We start from the raw sequence: 24,828 nt of genomic DNA on the forward strand, positions 1-24,828 counted from the left end.
CTTTGGGCTACTGTTTCTGAAGTCTGACTACTGTTTATACTAGGGCTGCCACCTGGACCCATTATTACAGGAGACTTTAAGACAGGTCAGGATTTTTAACTCGCCTCTAAACCTCAAATGAATTCATTTTCATGAACATATAAAGGGAGTGTGAATTTTGTGAGTTGCTTATTAAACAGATTGTTGTATTGCTGGAGGTGGGGATTCCATCCTGGAACAATATTTGTTTATTTAGCAGACGCCTTTATCCAAGGCAACTTACAGAGACTAGGGTGTGTGAATTATGCATCAGCTGCAGAGTCACTTACAACTACGTCTCACCCGAAAGACGGAGCACAAGGAGGTTATGTGACTTGCTCAAGGTCACACATGAGTCAGTGGCTGAGGTGGGATTTGAACTGGGGACCTCTTGGTTACAAACCCTTTTCTTTAACCACTGGACCACACAGCCTCCTACTGCCTGAAAATGCTGGCTCTGAGTTTAATTAATTACAGGCAGATTTCTGCTCTCTCAAAGCCGCATACACCTTTTCCATGTATTTTGTCTTTCTTTTTACAAATAGAGGCTAAAAATACATATTTGTATCTAATTATCCTCGGCTGCTCTGCTGACTTGAAGGTACATGAGGCAGCATTTCATTTTCTCAGCTTTCTGAGCTAGAGCTCAGGGGACCCCCTCAGAGGAGTGAGGCTTGACAGCGTTCATTATTTAGTGGTACATCAAAGTAGTGGTGCAGCACATGTGTACCAGTACATTATACTGTCCCTTTAAAAGACATCACGTTTCCTTAAACGTAGCAATGTGTTACTTTATAGTTAATAGAAGATCTCCACCCATTAGTGTTTGGAGCTCACGCTTAGCCTAGTTACTTGGTAAGTTTCTAGTCTCTTTGTTTATTTCAGTATTGGTAATATTGGTTATGCTGTTTATTGCTTATGGCCTGTATTGGAACTTGCACCTGTTTTGAATACACTTGTTTCCTTAATAAGAGAATATTTGAGTCTAGCATAAACTGCTTGGCTTTGGCGTCATTCATTTTGTGGATTGTATCATCCTGCATGTGGCAGCTGCTCGGGTTAGTCTCCGATATTATTGCACTTGTTTAAACATTCTCACAGAAATAGCTTAATATGTGTTATTGCCCTATAATTACATATGTGAGACATGTACAAATTCCATTGAATTGGCTCTGAGGATCAGCCTTGATTTGGCCTCCCCAGCACATCAGCATGCACAACTTTTGAATGAATATATATATATATATATATATATATATATATATATATATATATATATATATATATATATATATATAGTGCAATTGTAACATTACATTTCTGTTATTTAAAGTGTCCCATAATTATGGGGCCAAGTGCCATGTAGTTTTTCATGTAAATGACAATTAATTGAATAAGCAGCCACAATTGTTCTCAAATGTGTATTGGTGACTTATGTACAGGATTTCCATGACTGTAGAATGACAATACATGCTTTTATTGATACATTGCATTTATTTAGCAATTTGTCATTTTTAACGATGTGCTGCCTGTTTGCCATTCAGTTTCTTTTCATATAGAATATCTAATGTTAAGGGCCGGGTTTAGGAAGATGTTTGTAAAAGGAAAATTAATTACAAAATGTATGATCTGCGGCCATCGGTAAATACACACTTAAAAGTAAACTTTAGGTTAGTTTATGATTAATGATTCTCTGAAAACTACGACGCTGCAAACATCTGGTAGTAATTTGTTGTATCAAATGAAAGCTATTTCTGGAGCTCTAATCGTGTAGTTATTGTAACGGTTTGACCTTGTTCTAATAAATGCTTGAATGATGTTGACCTTTGTGGTACCTTGAGGTCATACAGGTGCATTTACTTTGTCAAATTCTAAGAACAGCATATTTTAATACTGAACTGTTTTTGTGTTTTTTCCAAGAGAGTCCTCTAAACATTCAAGTGGCAGATTTATTTTGCTTTCAAAAAGACTTTCAATGCTCTGTATTCACTGAATGATAAAAATCAATCTCTCTCCTATTTGAAAAGGCTACCTTTTTTATCCAAGACATCTTTAGAAGATGAAATGAGGAGACAGTGATAATGTTTCTTGTTGTCATCATAATACGACTACGACAGCTATCACGACATCTACATACTAGAGCAACTACTGCTTAATACATGTATTAAAATGGGACCTATTACTGAAAGAGCTGGGCTGTCTTGTATTTATTTATTAACTGTGGCTAATTACTCAACCTGAAATGGTTTACTTTTTAGAATTAAAAAAAGAGCAATCTTTTGCAATGTTTTACAGTGTTTACTTTACCTTAAAAATAAACTCCTGTTTCTTTTAATGTAGGCTTGCGTGTGCTCACAAATGGGATAACGGCCTTATTTTCTGAGCTGTTTGCCATAAAAGTTGTTTATGTCCCTGGCAGCCTTCCGAACGATATTATGATCTGTGGCTTTGGGGGTTTACAGCTGAGTGAAGCCACTTTAGCATTCAGTGTAAACCAATCTTGAACTTCAAAGAGGTCTTCAGACTAAATACCAGGCACACTCGTTTAAGGGTAACTGAATGTATTTGCCCACACACATCTGGAGCAAGATTATTACAGGCTGAAATTCAGCCAAGCTAATTTGAGCTGGAGTAAAACGTACACCACTTGTAAATGTGGAAAGAGGTTCGAAGTGTTCACTTGCAAAATGAGTGCTGCTGAACAAAAAGCAAGAGTCCTTTATGTTTCAAATAGTTTGATCAAAAAGGATCAGATAGCTGTTTTGTATTGTTTGGAATTGTTATTATTTCTGGATCAACCCTTCAAAGGAAAAAAGAGAAGAAGTTGCTACAAATTAATTGTATGCAGCTTTTGATTGTCTAGATTAAAATGAATGATTGTTCCATACCTATAAATTCTAATCCAAGATGCTCTGCCAATGCAGAAAGTTGACAAAAAAGAAAGAAAAAACAGGTTTCAGAAAAAGAGTATTTCAAACATACAAAAATATACGTGTCGTGATTAGTGTGACTCGTTGATACAGTCAAACGTGGCAGGTGTTTTCTTTACATATATATGCTAACAGAAACAGCTCTAGCTCACAGAACAGGCATCACATGGACAAGCAAGCACTGGACATGCAGAACAAAACAGGGAATCAGCAACACACTCTACATCTCTAAGCACTGGACATGCAGAACAAAACAGGGAATCAGCAACACACTACATCTCTAAGCACTCTGCTGGCCATTGGTTTAGGATTCAGCTACACTTACACATATCGGACGCAGGGTTAGCAAAACAATACATGACTTTTATTATTTAGTGGTACTGAACATTAAACTTTTGCCATAGCATGCGTTCCTTGGTTTAGTGATTACTTAGGCAGTTCAATGTTAATGAGGTAGTTAAACATTTCTCACTGAAGGCAGATTTCTGCTCTCTCAAAGCCGCATACACCTTTTCCATGTATTTTGTCTTTCTTTTTACAAATAGAGGCTAAAAATACATATTTGTATCTAATTATCCTCGGCTGCTCTGCTGACTTGAAGGTACATGAGGCAGCATTTCATTTTCTCAGCTTTCTGAGCTAGAGCTCAGGGGACCCCCTCAGAGGAGTGAGGCTTGACAGCGTTCATTATTTAGTGGTACATCAAAGTAGTGGTGCAGCACATGTGTACCAGTACATTATACTGTCCCTTTAAAAGACATCACGTTTCCTTAAACGTAGCAATGTGTTACTTTATAGTTAATAGAAGATCTCCACCCATTAGTGTTTGGAGCTCACGCTTAGCCTAGTTACTTGGTAAGTTTCTAGTCTCTTTGTTTATTTCAGTATTGGTAATATTGGTTATGCTGTTTATTGCTTATGGCCTGTATTGGAACTTGCACCTGTTTTGAATACACTTGTTTCCTTAATAAGAGAATATTTGAGTCTAGCATAAACTGCTTGGCTTGGGCGTCATTCATTTTGTGGATTGTATCATCCTGCATGTGGCAGCTGCTCGGGTTAGTCTCCGATATTATTGCACTTGTTTAAACATTCTCACAGAAATAGCTTAATATGTGTTATTGCCCTATAATTACATATGTGAGACATGTACAAATTCCATTGAATTGATTCGAATTCAATCTGTTACAGTAGACTACATAAGTCAGCACTTTCATGTAATACTTTAAATTGGTTTACACATTAAGAATGCATTTATATTTCAGAGCTTCAGAGTTCTTAATTTAAGGAGTAGGCTATTACTACAGGCTGATCGATTCAGTTTTATTAAATATGTGCTTCAGCAAATTTCTGACTGAAGTTTGGTTGAATCAGTGACGTTTAAACAGACCGGTTTTTCATATGCCCCATATCATACAGAAATAAGTGGTCAACACTGATTTATGACCACGGATTTGTCAATAAAAATATATAAACAATCATGATTAGGTTGAAAAAGATATGCTAGTGATTGGTACAACACAAAAGGCAGCAATGACAATGGGGTTTGTTAGAAGTTGTATATGTGTTCAGCAACACTGTTAATCTGGTCTTCTGAGGTGGGGTGGTGAAGTCACCGCCCGCCCCCCCCCCCCTCCCTCCCCCCACACCTCAAAGACAGAAACCGTTGCAGGTGTTGGAATTGAGAAGGAGCTAAAAACGCACAGAAAACAGGTAGAAATGATTGATTCAGATTGATAATGACAGATGCTATCACAGCCAAAAGCATAGCTAGATGAGGTTTTTGTTGCTTTTAAAAAATATATATGCTTCATTAAAAAAAAAAAGCTAATACAAATCTAAATGAAATAAAGTAGATGATGACACGTTTGGTCTGGTTTTTACTATTTATAAATGACCCATATTGTATCCTATTGATGTAGACACTCTTGGAGTTTGCTACTTCACACAGCTACATCTCTTGATGCTTCGGATCTTAATGATTTCTATGCAGGGGGCTATCTGCAGAGTAAGCACATTTATTAATAATAACTTTATCGCTGTTTGCTTGCGTATTTGAAATTTGCTACTTGCGTTTTATATCAACTGATTGTGAATATTAAAAAAAAATGGGTGCCATTGTTTAGTTCTATATTTGTACAAATTAATCAGGTACAGAATTCCGCAGTGTTTAAATACTGTTTAAATGTGTTGCTATTTTTCAGGTTCTAAAAACCCACCTAGGCTACTAATTCTCCCATGCTTGTGCTACCAAATAGAAGTGCTTGTGTATGTGTTCAATTTGGGGTTCTAATAGAGGCGGCCCCACATGGAGGAGGAAGTGCTCTAGCGTTTGCAGCTTCAAAGAGTTCTCAAAGACTGCAGTGCAGATCATTATTGATGGTTTCTTATCAGAACCTGGGACATAAGAAGTACCAAACATTGGGCTGGTAATAACACTGGTCACACTGATGTAGAGTAGATGCATCACCAGTATTGCTAGAGGTAAGGGGGTGCAGAAAATCTGAATACAAAATAATAATAGGGCAGTTATAATATTCTCCAAATGCAAAGGAACAATAAATAATCAGTAATACCAAAAGAAAAAGTGAAGGCAACAAACGCTTCAAGATGCCTTTTTAACTCATACAACAGAGTTGCCCTGCATTCTCATCTGAATTTTAGTTTTTAAAATGTGAAACACTGCTGCTATAAATAAGCCATGGAACTTTTATTGGGGCCTATCTGTCTACCAGACTGGATCTGGCATCACCTTGGAGTGGAGCTTGTTCTGGAATACCCGGGTCCCTGGAGTGGGGCTTGTTCTGGAATACACAGGTTCCGGGAATGGGGTTTGTTCTCCTGGAATACCAGGGTCCCTGGTGTGGGGCTTGTTCTCCTGGAATACCCAGGTCCCTGGAGTGGGGCTTGTTCTCCTGGAATACCCAGGTCCCTGGAGTGGGGCTTGTTCTCCTGGAATACCCAGGTCCCTGGAGTGAGGCTTGTTCTGGAATACCTGGGTCACTGGAGTGGTGCTTGTTCTGGAAATACACAGGTCCCTGGAGTGAGGCTTGTTCTGGAATACCTGCGTCCCTGGAGTGGGGCTTGTTCTGGAATACCCGGGTCCCTGGTGTGGGGCTTGTTCTCCTGGAATACCCGGATCCCTTCATTACTCTGGAAGGCTGAATGAATGTTGTACTTTACTTCATCTTCAGACCATCTGGTTTGAGGATTATGACTTCAGGCCTCTTCCACAGCCACCACACTCCCCAGATCTCACTCCTCTTGTGCATATTTGAGATGAACTTCAACAATCATCATCACAAATCTTCTGGCTACCTTTCTGCACCAGGTGTGTGAAATAATACTGACTGACTGGATTAACATCCCTCGAGACCCCCTCCAGCACTAAGTAGAGTCTATGTGTCTCGACCCGATACTGGGTACAGATCCTAATATAGTGGCTAGACAGTGTATTTAATTATACATATTAATAACTGACAAACTCCCTGCTATCTTTTATCTGCTTTTAATGCCCGCCAGTCCATCTATTACCCTATATATCAATTTAAACTCATACTCATTTCTTCAGGTGCTTTTCCTACCCCCCCCCCCCCCCCCCCATTTTGCCAGCGCTTTTTTTTAAACTGGCTGCTTATCCACCAAACACATTGGTGGGATCCTTCTTTTAAGACTCACAAATCTAACAACTTACTGTATAGATGAAGGCATTTGAAATGAAACGTTTGTCTCCTTGACACAGTTCCTTTTAAGTTTTACCTTTCATTCGCATACCAGGAACGACTAAGTCCTTGTTACTGGTAAGTGATGTCACTTGTTTTAAAGGAAGTTAATGAGCTTGGCACGGGCCTTGATTGAGTGTGGGGTTTCTCAGACAGTGGCTGAGACAATGGCAGTGCCTTGGCTGGAGCAGCTCTCGACTCTCACATTGAGCTGATTACAGTCCCAGACAGCAGTCTGCCAGGAGCCCCTATTCATGTAATGCACAGTAACAGCATTCCTCGCTATAACAGATTGGGGGTTTTGTTTGTCTCATTAACCACGTCTCCTGCCTCTTGTGTAGGAAACAAGTGCTATTAATAATGATGTTATGTTACACATTTTTTTATATACACTGTTTCATCATGCTGCCTGTTAATAAACATTGGATTTGATCTCATGCACCATGCCTCAAGCATTTCCAGTTGCCTTTTATAGTTTTCAGATTATTCTAGCTTAGTATATGCATGCTGATTTCTTTCACTCAAACTTGACATGCTGGATCTACCAAACTGACACTGGTTTTAAAATACTGTTGCGGGCAAAACCATTTTTAGAGCTAATATTCTGTTTAAAAATAAGTTCATTTTTTTATTGATAAGGTTATATAACCAACTTGATTTAAAATAAATGATTAGAAATGTCCTTATAGCTATTATTGTGGCCAACAGAATATTTCCATAACATCCCAGGTTGTGTGCATTATATTGATCTCAAAGGTACAGTTTTGAAAGAAACACGTTCTAGTAAACATGTTTCTTTTAAAACACAATGGGCTGTATTTTCAAAGCACTTCCTCCATTCTTTAATTAACTTTTATTGTTCAAAGTAATATATTACTTGGCTGTTTGGTTCAAGTTTTATAAAATTACCAGGTGTTTTACCTGTTTCCAAAAACAGGACTTTATTCAAGAATGGAGGAAACGCTTTGAAAATATGGCCCAATATCTGGTACTGTACTTGGTTAAAGAAATCTTTGTTTGCAAGCAATGTTTTCAGTTACTGCTGAGGTGAAATGACTCAGGAAATGCACATGCAAACAGAAAACCAGAGAATAAGGTAAAGACACTGAGAGCTTTTATTAACCTAAGGTAGTACCAGATATTAAGTTTTCAAATGAAAAAAAACAAACATTTGCATGTGTTTCTTTCAAAACTGCACATTTGAGAAATGTTTAGCTAATGCACCTGTAAAATCCTGAAACTCAGGGTAACTAGCTGAATCATTTCTGTTGTCACTGTACACTATGAAATATTGTTTGATGCATTTGTATTACATAGTATTGAATATTTTTTTTACTGGAGTCATTATTTATTTAAAGCGCTACATCTATATACCCCCAATAACCTTCAAGTCTTTCTTAATATTTATGAGATCACTGACTATAAAGGGCACTGTAATTACGCATTTGTCCAAAGCAACACTGTAATTATAAAAATGCTTTCACATACGTTTTAAAATATGCCTTCTAGTATCTTATTAACATTTGGGAAACTTCATAGAGAAAACAATAGAAATATATAGCAGAGATGCCATCAGTGGCATACATTACAGGCCTGACATTTATATGTATAAGAGTCCTTCAATGTATTGACTACTAGTAGCTTCTGGTGCACCAGTGATATTCTCTATTGATGAATATTCTCCATTATGCTTTGTACGGATGCATGTTATTGAATAGCCATGTTCTAGAACTGTTCTGCTTGATAAAGGAATGCTAACAAAGATGTTCTATCTTGTGTTGGGTTTGCTCTGAAGATATGTCCTCTTTTATTTAGTTTTAATACAGATATGTTCAATACAGAGATATCCCTCTTACTGGCTGTGCTGTGTGTCAGGTTCAATACAGAGATATCCCTCTTACTGGCTGTGCTGTGTGTCAGGTTCAATACAGAGATATCCCTCTTACTGGCTGTGCTGTGTGTCAGGTTCAACCCAATAGCCTGACCACAATCAAACCTTGTTACCTGCAGTACAAGTAGGGTTATTATGTATAAATCTGTTTCATTATGAAGGAAAACTCGATCTTAAAAAAACAAGTAAGGGGCATCATTTGATGGAGGCATTGATAAAGAATCTATCGAAGGAGGCATTGATAAAAAAATCTATCCAAGGGGGCACTGATAAAGCATGTATCGAAGTAGGCATTGATAAATAATCTATCGAATGGGGCTTTGATAAAGCATCTATCGAAGGGGGCATTGATAAATAATCTATCGAAGCAGGCATTGATAAATAATCTATCGAAGGGGACATTGATAAAGCATCTATCGAAGGGGACATTGATAAAGAATCTATCGAAGGGGACATTGATAAAGAATCTATCGAAGGGGAGATTGATAAAGCATCTATCGAAGGGGACATTGATAAAGAATCTATCGAAGGGGACATTGATAAAGCATGTATGGAAGGGGACATTGTTAAAGAATCTACCGAAGGGGGCATTGATTAAGTATGTATGGAAGGGGACATTGATAAAGAATCTATCAAAGGGGACATTGATAAAGAATCTATCAAAGGGGACATTGATAAAGAATCTATCAAAGGGGACATTGATAAAGAATCTATCAAAGGGGGCATTGATAAAGCATCTATCGAAGGGGGCAATGATAAAGAATCTATCGAAGGGGGCATTGATAAAGCATGTATGGAAGGAGGAATTGATAAAGCTGCTCATGCTAATAAGGTGGGTTTTACAGGCTGGGGTATCAGCCCTGTAATATTTTAATGAATCTATGATTGTGTCTTCTACACAACACTGATACGCTTTCAGGTGTTTAGAATATTGCTGTTTAAATTAAAGCAGTGCTCGAATGTGGAATTTGGTGCCACTGCCACTGTTATTGCATTAACATTATAAGAAATGGAAATAAAACAAGAATCCCTTGTTTGTACAAGTCTCAAAGCTAAAGCAAATGGCTGGGTTTCAGGGAATATATTGGTTGACTTTTTGAAAGATCTGAGTTTTAGAATTGCATTAAAGTTTCATCCAATTTAAAGGATGCCTGACTTCATCTGAACCAAACCCTTTGTGCTTATCCATGGTGCATTCCCATAACCTTAATCACTTCATTTTTACAGGTAAGCACATGCTGTTATATGTCTTTCTCTTATGTCTGTTTGCATGCTGCACTGGAGAATGTTAATTAGGATTTAATGCAGCAAGAAGCTAGATGATTTCTGGATTGGTTTTAAATGCAAGTCTACTTGATGCCTGGTTTAGAGATCTAACACTGTTAGAGGCTTCATAAGGAAGTAGCAAACAGACAGACAGACAAACAAATGGGCAACAGTTACATTATACAAACAGAAGCATGCTATATTTCAACATCACCATGCTACACCAATGAAGGGCAGACAGAAGAAGAAATGAACATACTGTAGAAACTGGCCATTACGTAGGTTTGACAGCGTTCACCTGTAAATTCATTGGGACACCTAACGGAAGAAAGAAAACAAAAACCACAGAGAAAGGAACAAGAAAGCAGAAACATCACATTAGAGCAGAGCAACCATGGAGAACAAACAGGCTTTGTGAAAGCACGGGAGGCACCGCCACAGGCTCCCTGCCACCTGATCAGGAGGGATTCAGAGATGAAAAGGGTGTTATTGAATACTCCCAAGCAGTGGGACCCCAATGAGAGCTATCATGAACATACTTTTATTAGGATTGGGCATGTATGACCTCAGAGGCTCAGTCTGCAAGCATCGCGGTCCAAAGAATCCTGCAGGACATCTGGAGAAAGAAAAGGGGACAAATCACAGAACAAATGAAGATTATAGGAACCAACGCAGGCTGGGAAACCAATGGACATGATATGAGATTAGAAACTGTTAAGATCTGGTCATGCATAAAAACTGTTAATGAAAGATGTATCCCTACAGCCAGCACTGATTGAAGCAAATGAGCCAGACCCTTTCTCTTTTCAACCTTGGTAGTAAAACTGAAGGGACATCTTTTAAGTAACTTGCTAATTTCTTTTACATTTTGACCACTTTTTTAAACTTTTAAATTGCATTCCCTGCCTCAAGATGGCTTCCCATGTACCCGCATGGACCTCTCAGAACTATATTTCCCAACATCCTCTGCTCACATATATAACTGAGATGGATTTCCCAGTGAGCAGGAGGGTGATGGGAAATGTAGTTCTGAGAAGTCCATACAGGTACATGGGAAGCCATCTTGAGAACATGTAACACAATAAAATAAAAAGGTCCTTATGTACCCTTTAATGCCTATTGTTGAAAGAAACAACTTATCACAAACATGTATTTTATTTAACAGATATTGTTGCTATTCCTTCATAACATGCTTTTACTTAAAAGACACTGGTGAGGTGAAATGGCCCAAGATGTTTCCTGAAAGTAAGGCATGGAAACTGAGGTCTTTCTTTAACCTAATGTAATACAAGATATCAGTCCATATGCATAAAACTTATCACCTCCTTTATCATGCCAGTAATAATGTTGACAGTATTTCATCAGGTGATGCATAAATGCCATTTCCCTTCAAAAACCCTTAAAGACCAATTTTCTCATTAGCATGTTATTCGTCTGATTCATAAATCTGTATTGTGCCGTTAATTGACCCTTACCGGCATCATAATTAACACATGCCTCAGACTAGGTGGAGGATGAGATGTAACGGTATAATTTCCTAGAATCATTTCTGCATTTAGGAACATGTATTTGGCCTAGTAATAATGACTTAAATCTATGTTTAATAATCCAATAATTACATCACTTAAGTATTTTATTATTTATAATGCATACATCAAATTACTTTGTTAACTCATCTGAACAGGTTAGGCTACTTACTGGTTGGAAAACACTAAGCTGAGAAAATGTCAGGCTTCGGTGTTATGTGGGCTGTACATCAAGGGGAGGGAGATAAATGATCCTCCCGGAACAGAGAGAAGACCCCGCAGATCTGAGCTGCCACTTGCTCTATATTACTCTGATGACAGGATTCGTAGCAAGTATCGACTTAACAGCAGCACAATTATTCACATTTCTGGAGCACTAACATGAACTGAAGAGTCAAACTGCTAGAAACAAGGCTGTCCCCGTATTAATGAAAGTTACAAACTAAATCTGAATTCTAAAGATAATGAGTTTTGCAGGTAAAAAACCCTAAAAACACACCCTATTTTTTGTTCCTATATTGAGCACTGTCCGTGCACAGAAAGCTAGTACTTCAGTTGATATATTTTTCATAGCGTTCCATCTACTGATAGAGGAGCTCAAGTCATTTTAAAGTAAATTATATTTTATAAGTCTCCCCGTATGTTTACTATTCACAGCTATGGCCAAAAGTTTTGCATCATTAGAATGAACTAATGTTGCTTCATAACGTCGAATGAAACCTGCTGAATAATGTTACGTTAACATATTGAATAACATACTGCTTTGTAGTTTTCCATATACTTAACTAAAAACCGACACAAATTTAAAAAATTGACATTTTGAAATCTAACATGAAATACTGTATTACTATTGTGGTTTCCGGTATTCTTTTGCAATATTGGTATCATTTTGTAGTTTATTTGATTACATGATGTTAAATAAAAGATCTGAATTATGTTTATATAGTTTTGTTTTAGCTGCCCGTATATTGAAAAATGCATATTCATCTTGAACGAGATTGTTAGTTTAAGAAGCTGTATTTACTAACTAAAAATAAAATGCCAAAAATATGTAGCGTTTTTTAATCCAATTTCGCTATGAAACTGAGCAGTATTGTGTGACAGGCAGGATCTTTCAATCTAGCTGTATTTATTAATTTATTTTAGTTTAAAAGAAGCTTTTTATATGGTAAGGTTTACTGTATGAGAAACAGATTTGAGATGTATTAGTATTGTATGTATTTGAATGAATTTGTAACCTAACCTCTCACTCGCATCCAGCACCTGTGTGTGGAATTTATTTTAATTTTTTTTTAAACCTGACATCTCGATATTTCAGGCAACCTGTCTGTCTCCAGTAGCCATAACTTGACAGTGTAAACAGACGGTATATGCCACTCATGTTTAAGCATGGGACACAGCTCATTTGCATGCCTGACAATTGGGTACATAAAATCTCTCAGCAACAATCCATGATGGTAAATCACATCTAAACCCATTACTGGCTGGTAAAATAACCATGCAGCAGTTTTATAAATCATGTGTTAAATACTGCCCAGTTAATTTCTTTAATGGATGGAAGTTTTAAAAAGAGAATACACGTTTGCTCAAACTTTCCAAGCTGCACATGTAAGTATTGTGTAGCTAATGGAAGTGCAAAAGAGATGAAACAATGAGAAGTCAGCTGGAGCCATGTTTTGCTGATGCCATGATGAAGGCATTAGCGGAACTCTCTTCCTCCGTGGCTACGGTTTTACATTACTCTAACTTGCAGACAGACTAATGTTTAGGTGGCGCTCTGATGTTTCTTGTGTGTTTGTCATTTAATGTACAGTAATGTTAAAATATACTTTCATAATAAGACCAGGTTTAATACTGATACCCACATTATAAAGCTGTGTCCAACCAGCAATCTCCTGGACACCTCACATGCTTGATTTTCAAAGATTTTCTAAATGTGGACTCACTTTTTAATTAATTGAAAGGAAGAAAACCTGTGTTAAACTATAACCTATCAACTAAGTGACACAAGAATTCACAACAAACTGGAGAAAAAAATGTTTTGAACACTAAATGTGATTACTGTATACATCACAGTAAGAAATGTCACCCAAGAAACCAACCAAATCAAAAGCACACCCTTTTCATGCTTCACTTTGCAACTCTCTCACCCAAATTGCACTGGGCAATATCTCAAGACGTATTAAGTGATTGTAGAATCGCAAACCTGAACGTCTGCTATCCAGCTTCATGATCTAATCTGTAAATCTACCTCCCGACCAGGGAGGGCGCTAAGTAAGTTTGGTGGTACACCTACACAGGGATGGTCCGACTCGATGATAGGGCTGAACCAGTAGGCCATCTTGACTGGATAGAGCTCGGTGCAGCGACTGGATAGAGCTCAGTGCAGTGACTGGATAGAGCTCAGTGCAGCGACTGGATAGAGCACGGCGCAGCGACTGGATAGAGCACACCGCAGTGACTGGATAGAGCACACTGCAGTGACTGGATAGAGCACACCGCAGTGACTGGACAGAGCACACCACAGTGACTGGATAGAGCTCAGTGCAGCGACTGGATAGAGCACACGGCAGTGACTGCATAGAGCACACTGCAGTGACTGGATAGAGCACACCGCAGTGACTGGATAGAGCACACCACAGTGACTGGATAGAGCTCGGCGCAGCGACTAGATAGAGCGCGGGCTAGGCTGATCACAGGGAGGTAGGAAGCCAGAGCGCTATGTGTTGTTGTTTTGTTTTTGTGCAAGACGGATTTGGGAGCTGAAGCTTTGGAGCCAGCATTACCCCCTGGAGCACCTGCACTGCCACATCACCTCAACCTGAGACAGCACCACGGAGCACCTGCACTGCCACATCACCTCAACCTGAGACAGAACCACAGAGCACCTGCACTGTCACATCACCTCAACCTGAGACTCGATGGTAGGATGGAACAGAGTATAATCTGCAAACACGTGTGGTATCTGCTTCTGCTCCTGGCTGGAATTCGTGTTGCTGTTTGAATCGGCGTTGAAATAGGTACGTGGATTTTAGTTGATCTGTTAGTTATAATTGTCGTCTGCTAAAGGTAACCAGCCTCCTCTCCCAGAATGAACACTGGTAAGTACCTGCTGCACATACTGTTACTAACCCTAACCCTAACCCCTACACAGCCTGCTACAAATTTGAAAATCTCCTTTTTCAATTGTCGTTCTCTGACTAACAAATCTCTGCTTCTTAGCGAACTTAGCAAACTGATACCAATCTTGATCTTCTCTATCTAGCTGAAACCTGGCTCTCTGTAAATGACATGCACTCGCTGCATCTAGCCATCCCAAAGGGCTATTCCCTCTTTGAGAAACCTCGCCTCACTGGCCGAGGCGGGGGCACTGCTGTTATTACTGATTCTGTGCTCGCTTCCTCAGTTCTTTCTTTGCCTGCCTTTTCTTCATTTGAGCATCTTGCAATCAAGCTCCCCTCTCCCATGCCCCTTACCCTTGCTGTTATCTACCATCCGTCTAAGAATAACTCTGGAACTCTGAAACCTGTCTCTCCTGGATGTCCTCTTACCTATCCAGACGCATGCAGTCTGTTTTCTATGCTGGATGCAGTGGTGTCGCAAACCCAGTCGTGTGGTGTCCCCCAAGGATCTGTTCTTGGGTCCCTTCTCATCAATATCTATGCTTCCCTTGGGTCACCTAATCCGCCAGCACAGCCTCATGTTTCACTCCTATACAGATGACACCCAGCTCTACTTAAAACTTGACCCTGGAAGCCCCTCTGCCATGGTCCGGCTCTTGGCTTGCATTCAAGACATCGAGGCTTGGATGTCTGCCAATTATCTTCAGCTGAACACTAGCAAATCTGAACTCCTTCAGTAGGATCAAAAACTCAACTTAAGAATCTCAATATAGCTGCCCTGAACCTCGGAAACTGTCTGCTGCTGCCTTCCCCCACATTACGAAGCCTTGGTGTACTTCTTGACAGTAACCTCTGCTTTGATGCCCACATCTCCTCTGTGGTCAAATCTTCCTTCTACCATCTTCGAAACCTATCCAGAGTCCGTCCCTACCTTTCCTTCACAGATGCAGAGATACTTTGTCATGCATTTGTCTCCTCTCGACTCGACTATTGCAACTCTCTTTATGGTGGTCTCCTGGCAAACAATGTGAAATCATCCCCCGTCTTGCTCAGCTGCACTGGCTATCTGTAAAGTTCAGGATTACTTTCAAAACTCTACTGCTCACCTACAATGCCCTTCATCATACAGGTCCTGAGTACCTCCTCAACCTGCTGACCCGCTTTGTCCCTGCTCGCAAGCTGAGGTCCTCCGACTGGCCTGCTTGTTATCCCCAAGCAAAAGTGCAACACACCTGGAGAACGCTTGTTTAGTTTCATGGCTCAGACTCTTTGGAACTCTCTCCCAGCTTTGGTGTGTGATGCTCCCACCGTCGCTCACTTTAAATCAACTCTCAAGATCCACTTGTTCTCTCTTGCTTTCCATGCTCTTTAAGCCTGATATCTGCTATTAGCTGCTGTGTTGTTGCTACTATTTCATGTATATTTCATGTATTATGCTACTATAGCATGTATTATGCATTTTTCACTGTATTTAATGTATTATGCATTGTTTTTTTACCGTATAGCATGTATTATGCATTTCTCTGTATTTAAAGTATTATGGATTTCCTTGCTGTTACTGCATCTTGTAAAGCGCTTTGTGATGGTGGTCCACTATGAAATGCTCTATATAAAATAAAGATTGATTGATTGATATATATATATAGTAAATATGGACTGGAGAGGAGGGCTATAGTAGAAACTTATTGATCCAAGGGAAGACTATAAAGCTATAATGCCCTGGAGGTAACAATAGTCTTCCCAAGGGGCATTTCATTTTCCACTATGGCTGAGTCTACAGTACATATTTAATACATGAATCAGTCAAGAAACTAAGAGAGACAAGGCTGCATAGTAAATACGACTTTATATATTTGTTTAAATATAGCTGATACAGCATAAGTAAATAAATAAACAACAGAAATAAATAACAGAAAATGTTTTTGAAGTTCATATTGTATAGTTAGTAAAGTTTTTCTCTGTCTGTGTCTGGTTTGCTGACTGCTGCACAGTCCAGTTTATATCCCGCCCGTCATATCTGTTTTCATCGAGTTGAATTTGTTTAAATTTCAGAAAGTCAGAAAACAGTGACAGTGACGTATTAACCACCATTTTAGAGCTTGGAGCATCTTTCTTTTGTAGAATGTTTTGTAATCCAGTGTTCAGTGTACATCGGTATTCAGCCATTTTCTCTTGTGAAGAGTGCAGGGGAGAAAGGCGTTCCTTTGAAAAGGGGCGGGACTGACAGTGATGTGAACCAATCACATGAAAGAAGGAGACTATTGACCGGAGGTGTAAGGATGTTAGGGCAATAGTTCTATCTTTTTTTCCTCCTATGATGAGATTTAAACCAATCACAGGCCAGGATTTCCAATGACTGATTCAGTCATATGATATATATATATATATATATATATATATATATATATATATATATATATATATATATATATATATATATATAACCCTTTAAAATTCATTAACAATTTGATGTGTAATAAAATCTGGTTTCATTTTTCACTTAGGAACGGAAACGGATATGAGTATGGAGAGTACTTCACAAAAGACTAGTTCAAGATCTGCAGTTAACAAAGACATGGAGCTCCAGGTTTGTGTCTGCGGCTGGAGCAAGACGACAACGGTCAGGGGTTTGAAGATTCATCAAGGGAGAATGAAATGCTTGAGGGAGAAGGGACAAGGGCCTCGCATTGATCAGTACTTCTTACGAAGTCAGTCAAGTCAGTCGAATGAAATCCAGCGACAGGAAGCAAACCACAGATCGCAGGATATCAGCACCCCTGTCATAGATGTGAGGAGGACTTGCATGGACACAGTTAGTGATGAACCTAATGATCCTTGTGAACCCGGTCAGACAAACCAGCATAAGAGAGAAAAGAACCTCAACGGGCACAAGCCTGGAGTTAAATGGCCAAGAGCTTGTGAGAAAACTGCATGGGACACAGTAAACACAGATCTCTGCGTTGCATTGGAAAGATTAAGTGGAACAGTTGAAAAGAAGCTGGATAAATTTGGGGACATCATCTACGCATATGGAAGTGAGAGGTTTGGAGTTGAAAAAAGGAAGGAAAAAGTACAAACTATTCCTGGAAAGTCTAGACGGCAGCAGGAGATTGAACGCTTAGTTAGAGAAAGGAGACAGCTGAGGAACCAATGGAGAAGAGCAGAACAAAGTCAGAAGGAGGGACTCAATCTCTTACAAAAGGTCATAAAAGATAAGCTTGCAACATTGCGCAGAGCTGAGCACCTACGGAAACGCTACAAAAAGAAGGAGCGTGCGAGAGCTAACTTTTATAAAGACCCATTCAAATTTGTAAAGAAGTTATTCACCAGTGAGAAGAATGGCACACTAAAAGCATCTAAGGTTGAGCTGGAGAGATATTTGGAGGAAACACATACAGATTCAAAAAGGCAGGAGCCTATGTCAATTCCGTCAGACATTCCACCTATCAATCCACCAGAATACCAAATGGAGGACTGTGCACCTAAGTGGAAAGAAATAGAGCAAGCTGTGAAAAAAGCAAGGGCTTCATCATCTCCAGGGCCTAATGGAGTTCCGTACAGAGTGTACAAGAGTGCTTCAGGAGTTCTACGAATTCTGTGGAAATTGATGAAAGTGGCATGGGAAAAACAGGTTGTACCAAGAGCATGGCGCCGAGCAGGTGGAGTCTTTATACCTAAAGGAAAAGATTCTACAAGCATCAGTCAGTTTCGTCCCATTTCCCTATTAAACGTAGAAGGCAAGATTTTCTTCAGCATTATTGCTCAGAGATTGTCAGCTTACCTATTAAAGAACTGCTTCATTGACACTTCAATACAAAAAGCGGGCATTCCAGGTTTCCCAGGTTGCTTAGAACACATCAATGTGATCTGGCAACAAATTCAATCAGCTAAAAAGGAGAGGAAGGAGCTCCATGTGACATTCCTGGATTTGGCTAATGTATATGGTTCAGTGCCACATGAACTACTTTGGGCAGCATTTGATTTTTTCAGTGTACCGATGACAATAACAAATTTAGTGAAAGCCTATTTTGGAGATTTGCAATTCAGTTTTTCAACTTCAGAATTCAGCACTACATGGCAATGCCTAGAGGTTGGAATAATGGCAGGATGCACCATTTCTCCACTGGCTTTTACCATGGCAATGGAAGTAATCATTAGGGCATCAAAATGGGTAGTAGGAGGAGAGCGCTTGGCTTCTGGAATGCGACTACCACCAATCCGAGCATACATGGATGACATGACAACCATGACTACAACAGTAGCCTGCACTAATCGATTATTGGGCAAATTAACCAATAACATTGAATGGGCACGAATGCAATTCAAGCCCACTAAATCAAGGAGCATCTCTATAATTAAAGGCAAAGTAGTAGATAAAACATTCTTCATTAATGGTGAGGCAATACCAACAGTGTCTGAGAAGCCAGTGAAGAGTCTTGGGAGATGGTACGACGGGGATCTAAAGGACACAGTTCGTGTGGGAGAAGTTAGACAACAAGCAGTGGAAGGGTTGAAGAGCATAGACAGCTGCACTCTACCAGGTAAACTAAAACTCTGGTGCTTTCAGTTTGGTCTACTGCCGAGGTTGCTGTGGCCACTGACTGTGTACGAGGTTTCTTTGACAACAGTAGAGAAGCTGGAAGCTTTAATCAGTTCATACATCAGGAAATGGTTGGGAGTTCCACGCTGCCTCAGCAGAGTGGGACTTTATGGTAAAGGAATACTGCAGCTACCAGTCTCTGCTCTAACCGAGGAGTTTAAGTGCGCCAAGGTCAGACTGGAAATGACATTAGTAGAGTCACGCGATAAATGCGTAAGGGAGGCAGCACCTGTGTTGAAAACTGGAAGAAAGTGAAAGCTGTGGAAGATGCAAAGGCTGCCCTTCGAATTGGTGATATCATGGGGCAAGTTCAGCATGGAAGAGGGGGTCTTGGTTTCAGTTCAGCTCCTCCTACATGGCACAAGGCAGCCCCAGCTCAAAGGAGGAAGCTGGTAGTCAACGAGGTGCAAAAGCAGGAGGAGAGCATGATGTGTATAAAGGCCATTTCCCAGGCCAAGCAGGGAGAATGGATAAGATGGGAGAGTGTGGAACAACGCAAGATTGGCTGGCAAGACCTATGGTCAATGGAACAGAGCAGGATCAGTTTCCTCATCAGGTCAACATATGATGTTCTCCCATCACCACAGAACCTAAACCTCTGGGTAGGAGAGGATCCCTCATGTCCTCTGTGTTCATCACCTGCAACATTAAGGCACATTTTGACAGGATGTAAGGTGGCTCTTAGCCAAGGACGGTTTACTTGGCGCCATGACCAGGTGCTGCGATGTTTGGCCTTAGCATTGGAAGACAAGCGTAACATGACCAATAAGTTGTCACCTGTTCCATCAAAACATTACACACAAAAGACAACATTCCTCCGCCCAGGAGAGCAACCACCAAGAAAAGGTGTTAAAACCAATCCTCGCCCAGGACAACTGGAAGCTGCTAGAGACTGGAAAATGCTGGCAGATGTTGGTCAACGGCTTATTTTTCCACCTGAGATTGCCACCACTAACCTTCGACCAGATATTGTCTTGTGGTCTGGATCAGCACGCCTTGTTCACCTGGTAGAGTTAACAGTGCCATGGGAGGATGCTGTAGATGAGGTGTATGAGAGGAAGAAACTGCGGTATGCTCAACTAGCCACTGAAGCGGAACAGCGAGGATGGAGAGTTCGGGTTTACCCAGTGGAAGTGGGTTGTCGAGGATTTGTGGCACACTCTACAACCCGGTTTCTCAGAGACGTCGGATTCAGTGGCCAAGAGTTGCGTCGCACAGTGAAGAACTTATCTGAAGCAGCAGAGAGGAACATCAACTGGCTGTGGTTGAGACGGAAAGATTCTGGCTGGGGATCTCAAGCACAATAGAAAGAATGAAACGCTGATGTACAGGTAAGTAAGCTGGGCTCAGTTGAGTGGGGTACGGAGGGGGGTGATGCTGGGACGCCAGAATCACCGTCGAGCCCTCTTGAGGTGTCGTGGGCTAGTCGACGAAACACTGAGGATGGAAGGTGCCCACTTGAAAACCCCAGAGATGTACCCTACTTAGCTCAATCCAGACGGTTGTCATGCTGATGCGCTGGGGAGACCGCACTGTGGTTGATCCCCGGAGCCAGCATCGCAGCTGTTCTGTGTGCTGATGTGCCAGGGAGGCAAAATAAGCTGATCCCTGGAGCCAGCATTACACTTCAGCCATTAACACCAGACAGAAGGATATCTACATCATCATATGGAAGGAAACGTAAATGGATGGAGACACATATGGATCACATTAGTTTACTGTAAAGCTAGTTTATGGTGCTTATCTTGGCGAGAGCCGAGTTCAAATCAGCATGAAGTTTTAACATCTACTCTCGTGTAATGGAAATCTTGTGCAATTTAAAACAAATCCAGGGGAAGTGTAAAAGCATCAGTCTCACCGATCTGTACACTGAAAAAAGCCTGCATTCCTGAGCAGGAGTCAAGCCGGGGACAACATCATTATTCAAATATTACCTTCATTTCAGCTTCATAAAACATGTGGCCTGCTTACGGCCCTTTAATTTATTGATTACAATTATTTACTGACTCTGTTAACAGCCCTTTCATAACAAAAACAGGCAACTTTATTGTAGCCACAGACAGCGTTCTGCCTAAATGAAAAACACATTTTTTTTTTTTTTTTTCTTCTGAAGCATCTGTTCTGGCCTGTTGAGAGGTGCTAATGTACAGTTCTGTCACACTACACAGTAAGTATGGCTGGGCCAAGTATTCCAATTCGCTTTGTCACCCCATTAAGAGCTTTTTAAACCAAACTGGTAGTAATTAAAACTAGGGCTGTCAAGCGATTAAAACAATTAATTGCCATTAATCTTATATATATATATATATATATATATATATATATATATATATATATATATCTTGATTTTAATCGCATATTCAGTTGATAAAATTACTACATCCATCTAATTTAAGTTTGTTTTAATACTGATGTTGTTGTTATTATTATTATTATTATTATTATTATTATTATTATTATTATTATTATTATTATTATTATTATTATTATTATCATCATCATCCAAAAAACAACCCAGTATAAACCCCCTGTTTTCCTATTTCTGGATTCTCTTTATAGTTTTATATTTATTTACAATCCAGCATTGTTGTTAAATATTTTGAACCAACTGCTAAATCCCAATGGAGTCAGTTTATTACTCACCTTACTGCATTTACAACGATCAGTTTCATTTACAGTTGCCTTTACTCATAAACTGATGTTTTTCATTGCTGTTTAAATAATAATAATAATAATAATAATAATAATAATAATAATAATAATAATAATTATGTGTCGGTGCTGAATAGCTAATGCCAAAAAGGCCTTTCTTTTCATCTTATTTAGTGGCAGCAATCTGTAAACTAATCTGACAATATTAAAATCACACTAATGCATGTGTTCATTTCATAGTTCCATAATTAAGACTGCTCAAACCTGATTAGTGCCTCCCAAATCAATGTTGGTGAAAGCAGTGAACCTGGCACCATCATGACTCAAAACAAGCAGAATTGTGTAGTAAACTGTAATGCATGCAGAGCCAGAATGGCCGATGCCAAACTGCAGTTTCACCACCTTTTCAAGTCATACAGCTTGGTTCGCTCACACAGCAAGCCAGTTTCTTTCCGTCAGTACCAAGCTCCAGGCCACACTGGTTTGTGATGAAGGATGGCAGTCAGCCTCAGCCAAGCTGAGCACCACTTCCTTTAAAGAACATTCCCCGGCACTTAATTAGCTAAAGTGTCTTTATTAAATCCACATGCCTATCTACTGTAATCGCTATTTTAAGTCTGAGGGGTCAATTCAATCAATAACTGTGCTGTTGATGGCCTGCTTAATTTCCTGTTTTATGTAGCTATTCAATCAAACTTTCAGGCATACAAGCTCAAATACTTGTGGAAATTTGATAATTTAAACCACAGATTTTATTTTAAAAAGATGATTAACTGTCTCCATGGGAAGTAACATGGCTGTTTTTGACTGAATCTTTTTTTTTATACCCCAAAGTCTAACTATGGGTCAAACCTATTTTTTTCCTGAGAAAGTGGACAGGACTCTAAGATTTGAGCTGCATCCTTAATAACCAACCCCTTTTTTGACATAGTTGTCTGTCTGGAACCAAGAAATAACACCATCAATCTGCACAACCTTCCACAGCTAGCACACCATGGTCTGCATGTGCAGATTAATGGTGGTATGCATTAGTTACAGTGCTTATCAAGGAACCGGTGTGCAGTATCGGGAACAGATGACTCCTGGCACAGAGGAACTCACTGCACATAAGGAAATACACAGTAACTAAAGTTAAAATACATGTCAAAAAAACCCATTGAGTAGTATTGAAAATTGAACTACACTGCTCTCCTACAAGGGTTGGGACAGACAAACACCTGTAAAACAACCCCACCCCACTCAATATCTTGGTATCCCTGAATAGATTCCATATTAAAATACATGTATCAGTGAACAATCTGTGCCACAAGTGCAGAGGTACCCCATATATCCCTTTTGGTCCAGGTCAGAGGTCAAACAAGGTCAAGTGATGGGAACCCCCCCCCTGTCGTTGTCTTTATAAGGATTGGTCACACCAGGATTAATAAAATAATCTCCCCTAGAATAATACCAAGCCTCTAATTTGTTGAGTGCACGTTTAATAATTTAAGACAGACTTTGAAATACAACCAAGTGCAATGAATGTCTTCATCTGGCTTGCTGCCATTATAAAAGACCATAGTCTTGGAATTAAAGGCCAAACATAGTGCCACCTACCATGGCCTTTAAGCACCCTGACTTACATGAAATGGTTGGGTTAGGTAAAGCATAGCACAGTGTCCAGACAGGAGAGTAGAAAGCAGTGGTTGAGGTATGTGTATAGCAATTTCAAAACCCATATAAAAAAAGAAATATACTGAATCGTTTCTATACAGTGAGATTATCTGAGCAGGTCCTATAACAGAGGGATATCTTGAAATGGTCACGAAGAGGCAGTCAATTGTATCAGAAATCAATCTAAAATGTATCTACTTTTGGACACTTTGATATATTTTATATATCAACATAAAATATGGCTTTAAAATATCATAGATAAGTGTGAAGAATATATTCTAGAATATTCACACCAAAAATGTACATTTAAATATGCCAGCTTGCATATTCGGAACAACAAAAACAACAAATCTACTGCATTTCAAACATAAGCTACTATACAATAAATCTTTAACATGAATCTCTAGAGTGAAGCCAATTTACACATTTCTAAAATAACCAGGGCCCATACTGTTAAATTCGCGGTTGCTTCAGACATATTTCATTTTTTATACAGGAAGAAATGTAGCATGCAAAGAAGATAGGTTTAGAAAAAAAAGGTGAATGTTTTCAGAGATTTGTTCTGTAATTTCTCCCCAGTTTCAGTTCCTGGCATTCATGCTGGGTAGCCCTGTGTGCCCTGCAAAGCCCTCTGAAGCCACGGTGCGTTAGATTAAAGTGTGTGCAGAGAAGGTTCAGGGCCCGCTCACCACCACGCTTCAACACAAGGTGCAAAACAGACATTGAAACATTAGTGAACAAACAGTCCATTTATATCAATACAACATCACAAGTCATTTAAAGATGCACTTCCCTCTTGTGTTCTGCCAGACCCAATCCAGATTCTGTCAAATTGTGTAGTGAGAGGGCCCTGGGGGGTTTAGAAGTAAACACTTTTCACTGGGACAACAGTTGTCCCTTGAGAAATTCTAATGGAATTCATTATTATGACTGTCCTGAAGTAGACCTAGCAGGACCATGAGCAAACCATGGATTGGGAACACACATTATACAGTCGCACTGATCCAGTATTACTGCTATGAAAACAACAGTGTAGATTACATTGGTGATATTTCCATAGTTTTGACACACATCCAATCAATGCACACTAACCACCCAATGGGACAATATTATACAACTTTTCTGTAAGTGTTACATAGATCATAAAATAATCCTGTTTACTTTCTGTGCTGTCGGTCACCAGACCAATTGACAGGTACTGACAAATAGCACAGGAAATGATTAGGTAATGTATCAGAAAACAACAGCAGCATGTATTAGTAGTCGATATGTCTTTATATCCCAAATTATATGCACCACATGACAAATAAAAAGGGATCAGAAAATAGATGTTAAAATCTTGGCTAGCATTGCTTTAATGGCAATTCAATTCACAACCTCCTGATTTGTCACAAGAAGAAAATCCAAAGGTTGCTCTTCTGCTAAAATTTGAGAAGCAGAGCCAAGAT

The 24,828-nt window shown here is 39.5% G+C and overlaps 1 protein-coding gene across 4 annotated transcripts in view; it reads right to left on the reverse strand.

The window, feature by feature from the left end:
* The window catches only part of LOC117413331 (pro-neuregulin-2, membrane-bound isoform-like), a 399,323-nt gene that overhangs the window by 17,171 nt on the left and 357,324 nt on the right, over nucleotides 1-24,828 (reverse strand). For 2 of the 4 annotated variants that reach the window (XM_058996665.1, XM_034022369.3), the window contains exons 5-6: nucleotides 10,087-10,145; nucleotides 2,907-2,930 (exon numbers count right to left, since the gene is read on the reverse strand). In XM_058996665.1, coding sequence (XP_058852648.1) covers nucleotides 2,907-2,930; nucleotides 10,087-10,145 — 83 coding nt within the window. Of the gene's footprint in view, nucleotides 1-2,906; nucleotides 2,931-10,086; nucleotides 10,146-10,366; nucleotides 10,444-24,828 lie in introns of all 4 variants that reach the window. The other 2 variants (XM_058996667.1, XM_058996666.1) reach the window with 2 other exon arrangements.

The sequence above is a fragment of the Acipenser ruthenus genome, chromosome 23 (assembly GCF_902713425.1).
Source record: "Acipenser ruthenus chromosome 23, fAciRut3.2 maternal haplotype, whole genome shotgun sequence".
Taxonomy (NCBI): Eukaryota; Metazoa; Chordata; class Actinopteri; order Acipenseriformes; family Acipenseridae; genus Acipenser; species Acipenser ruthenus.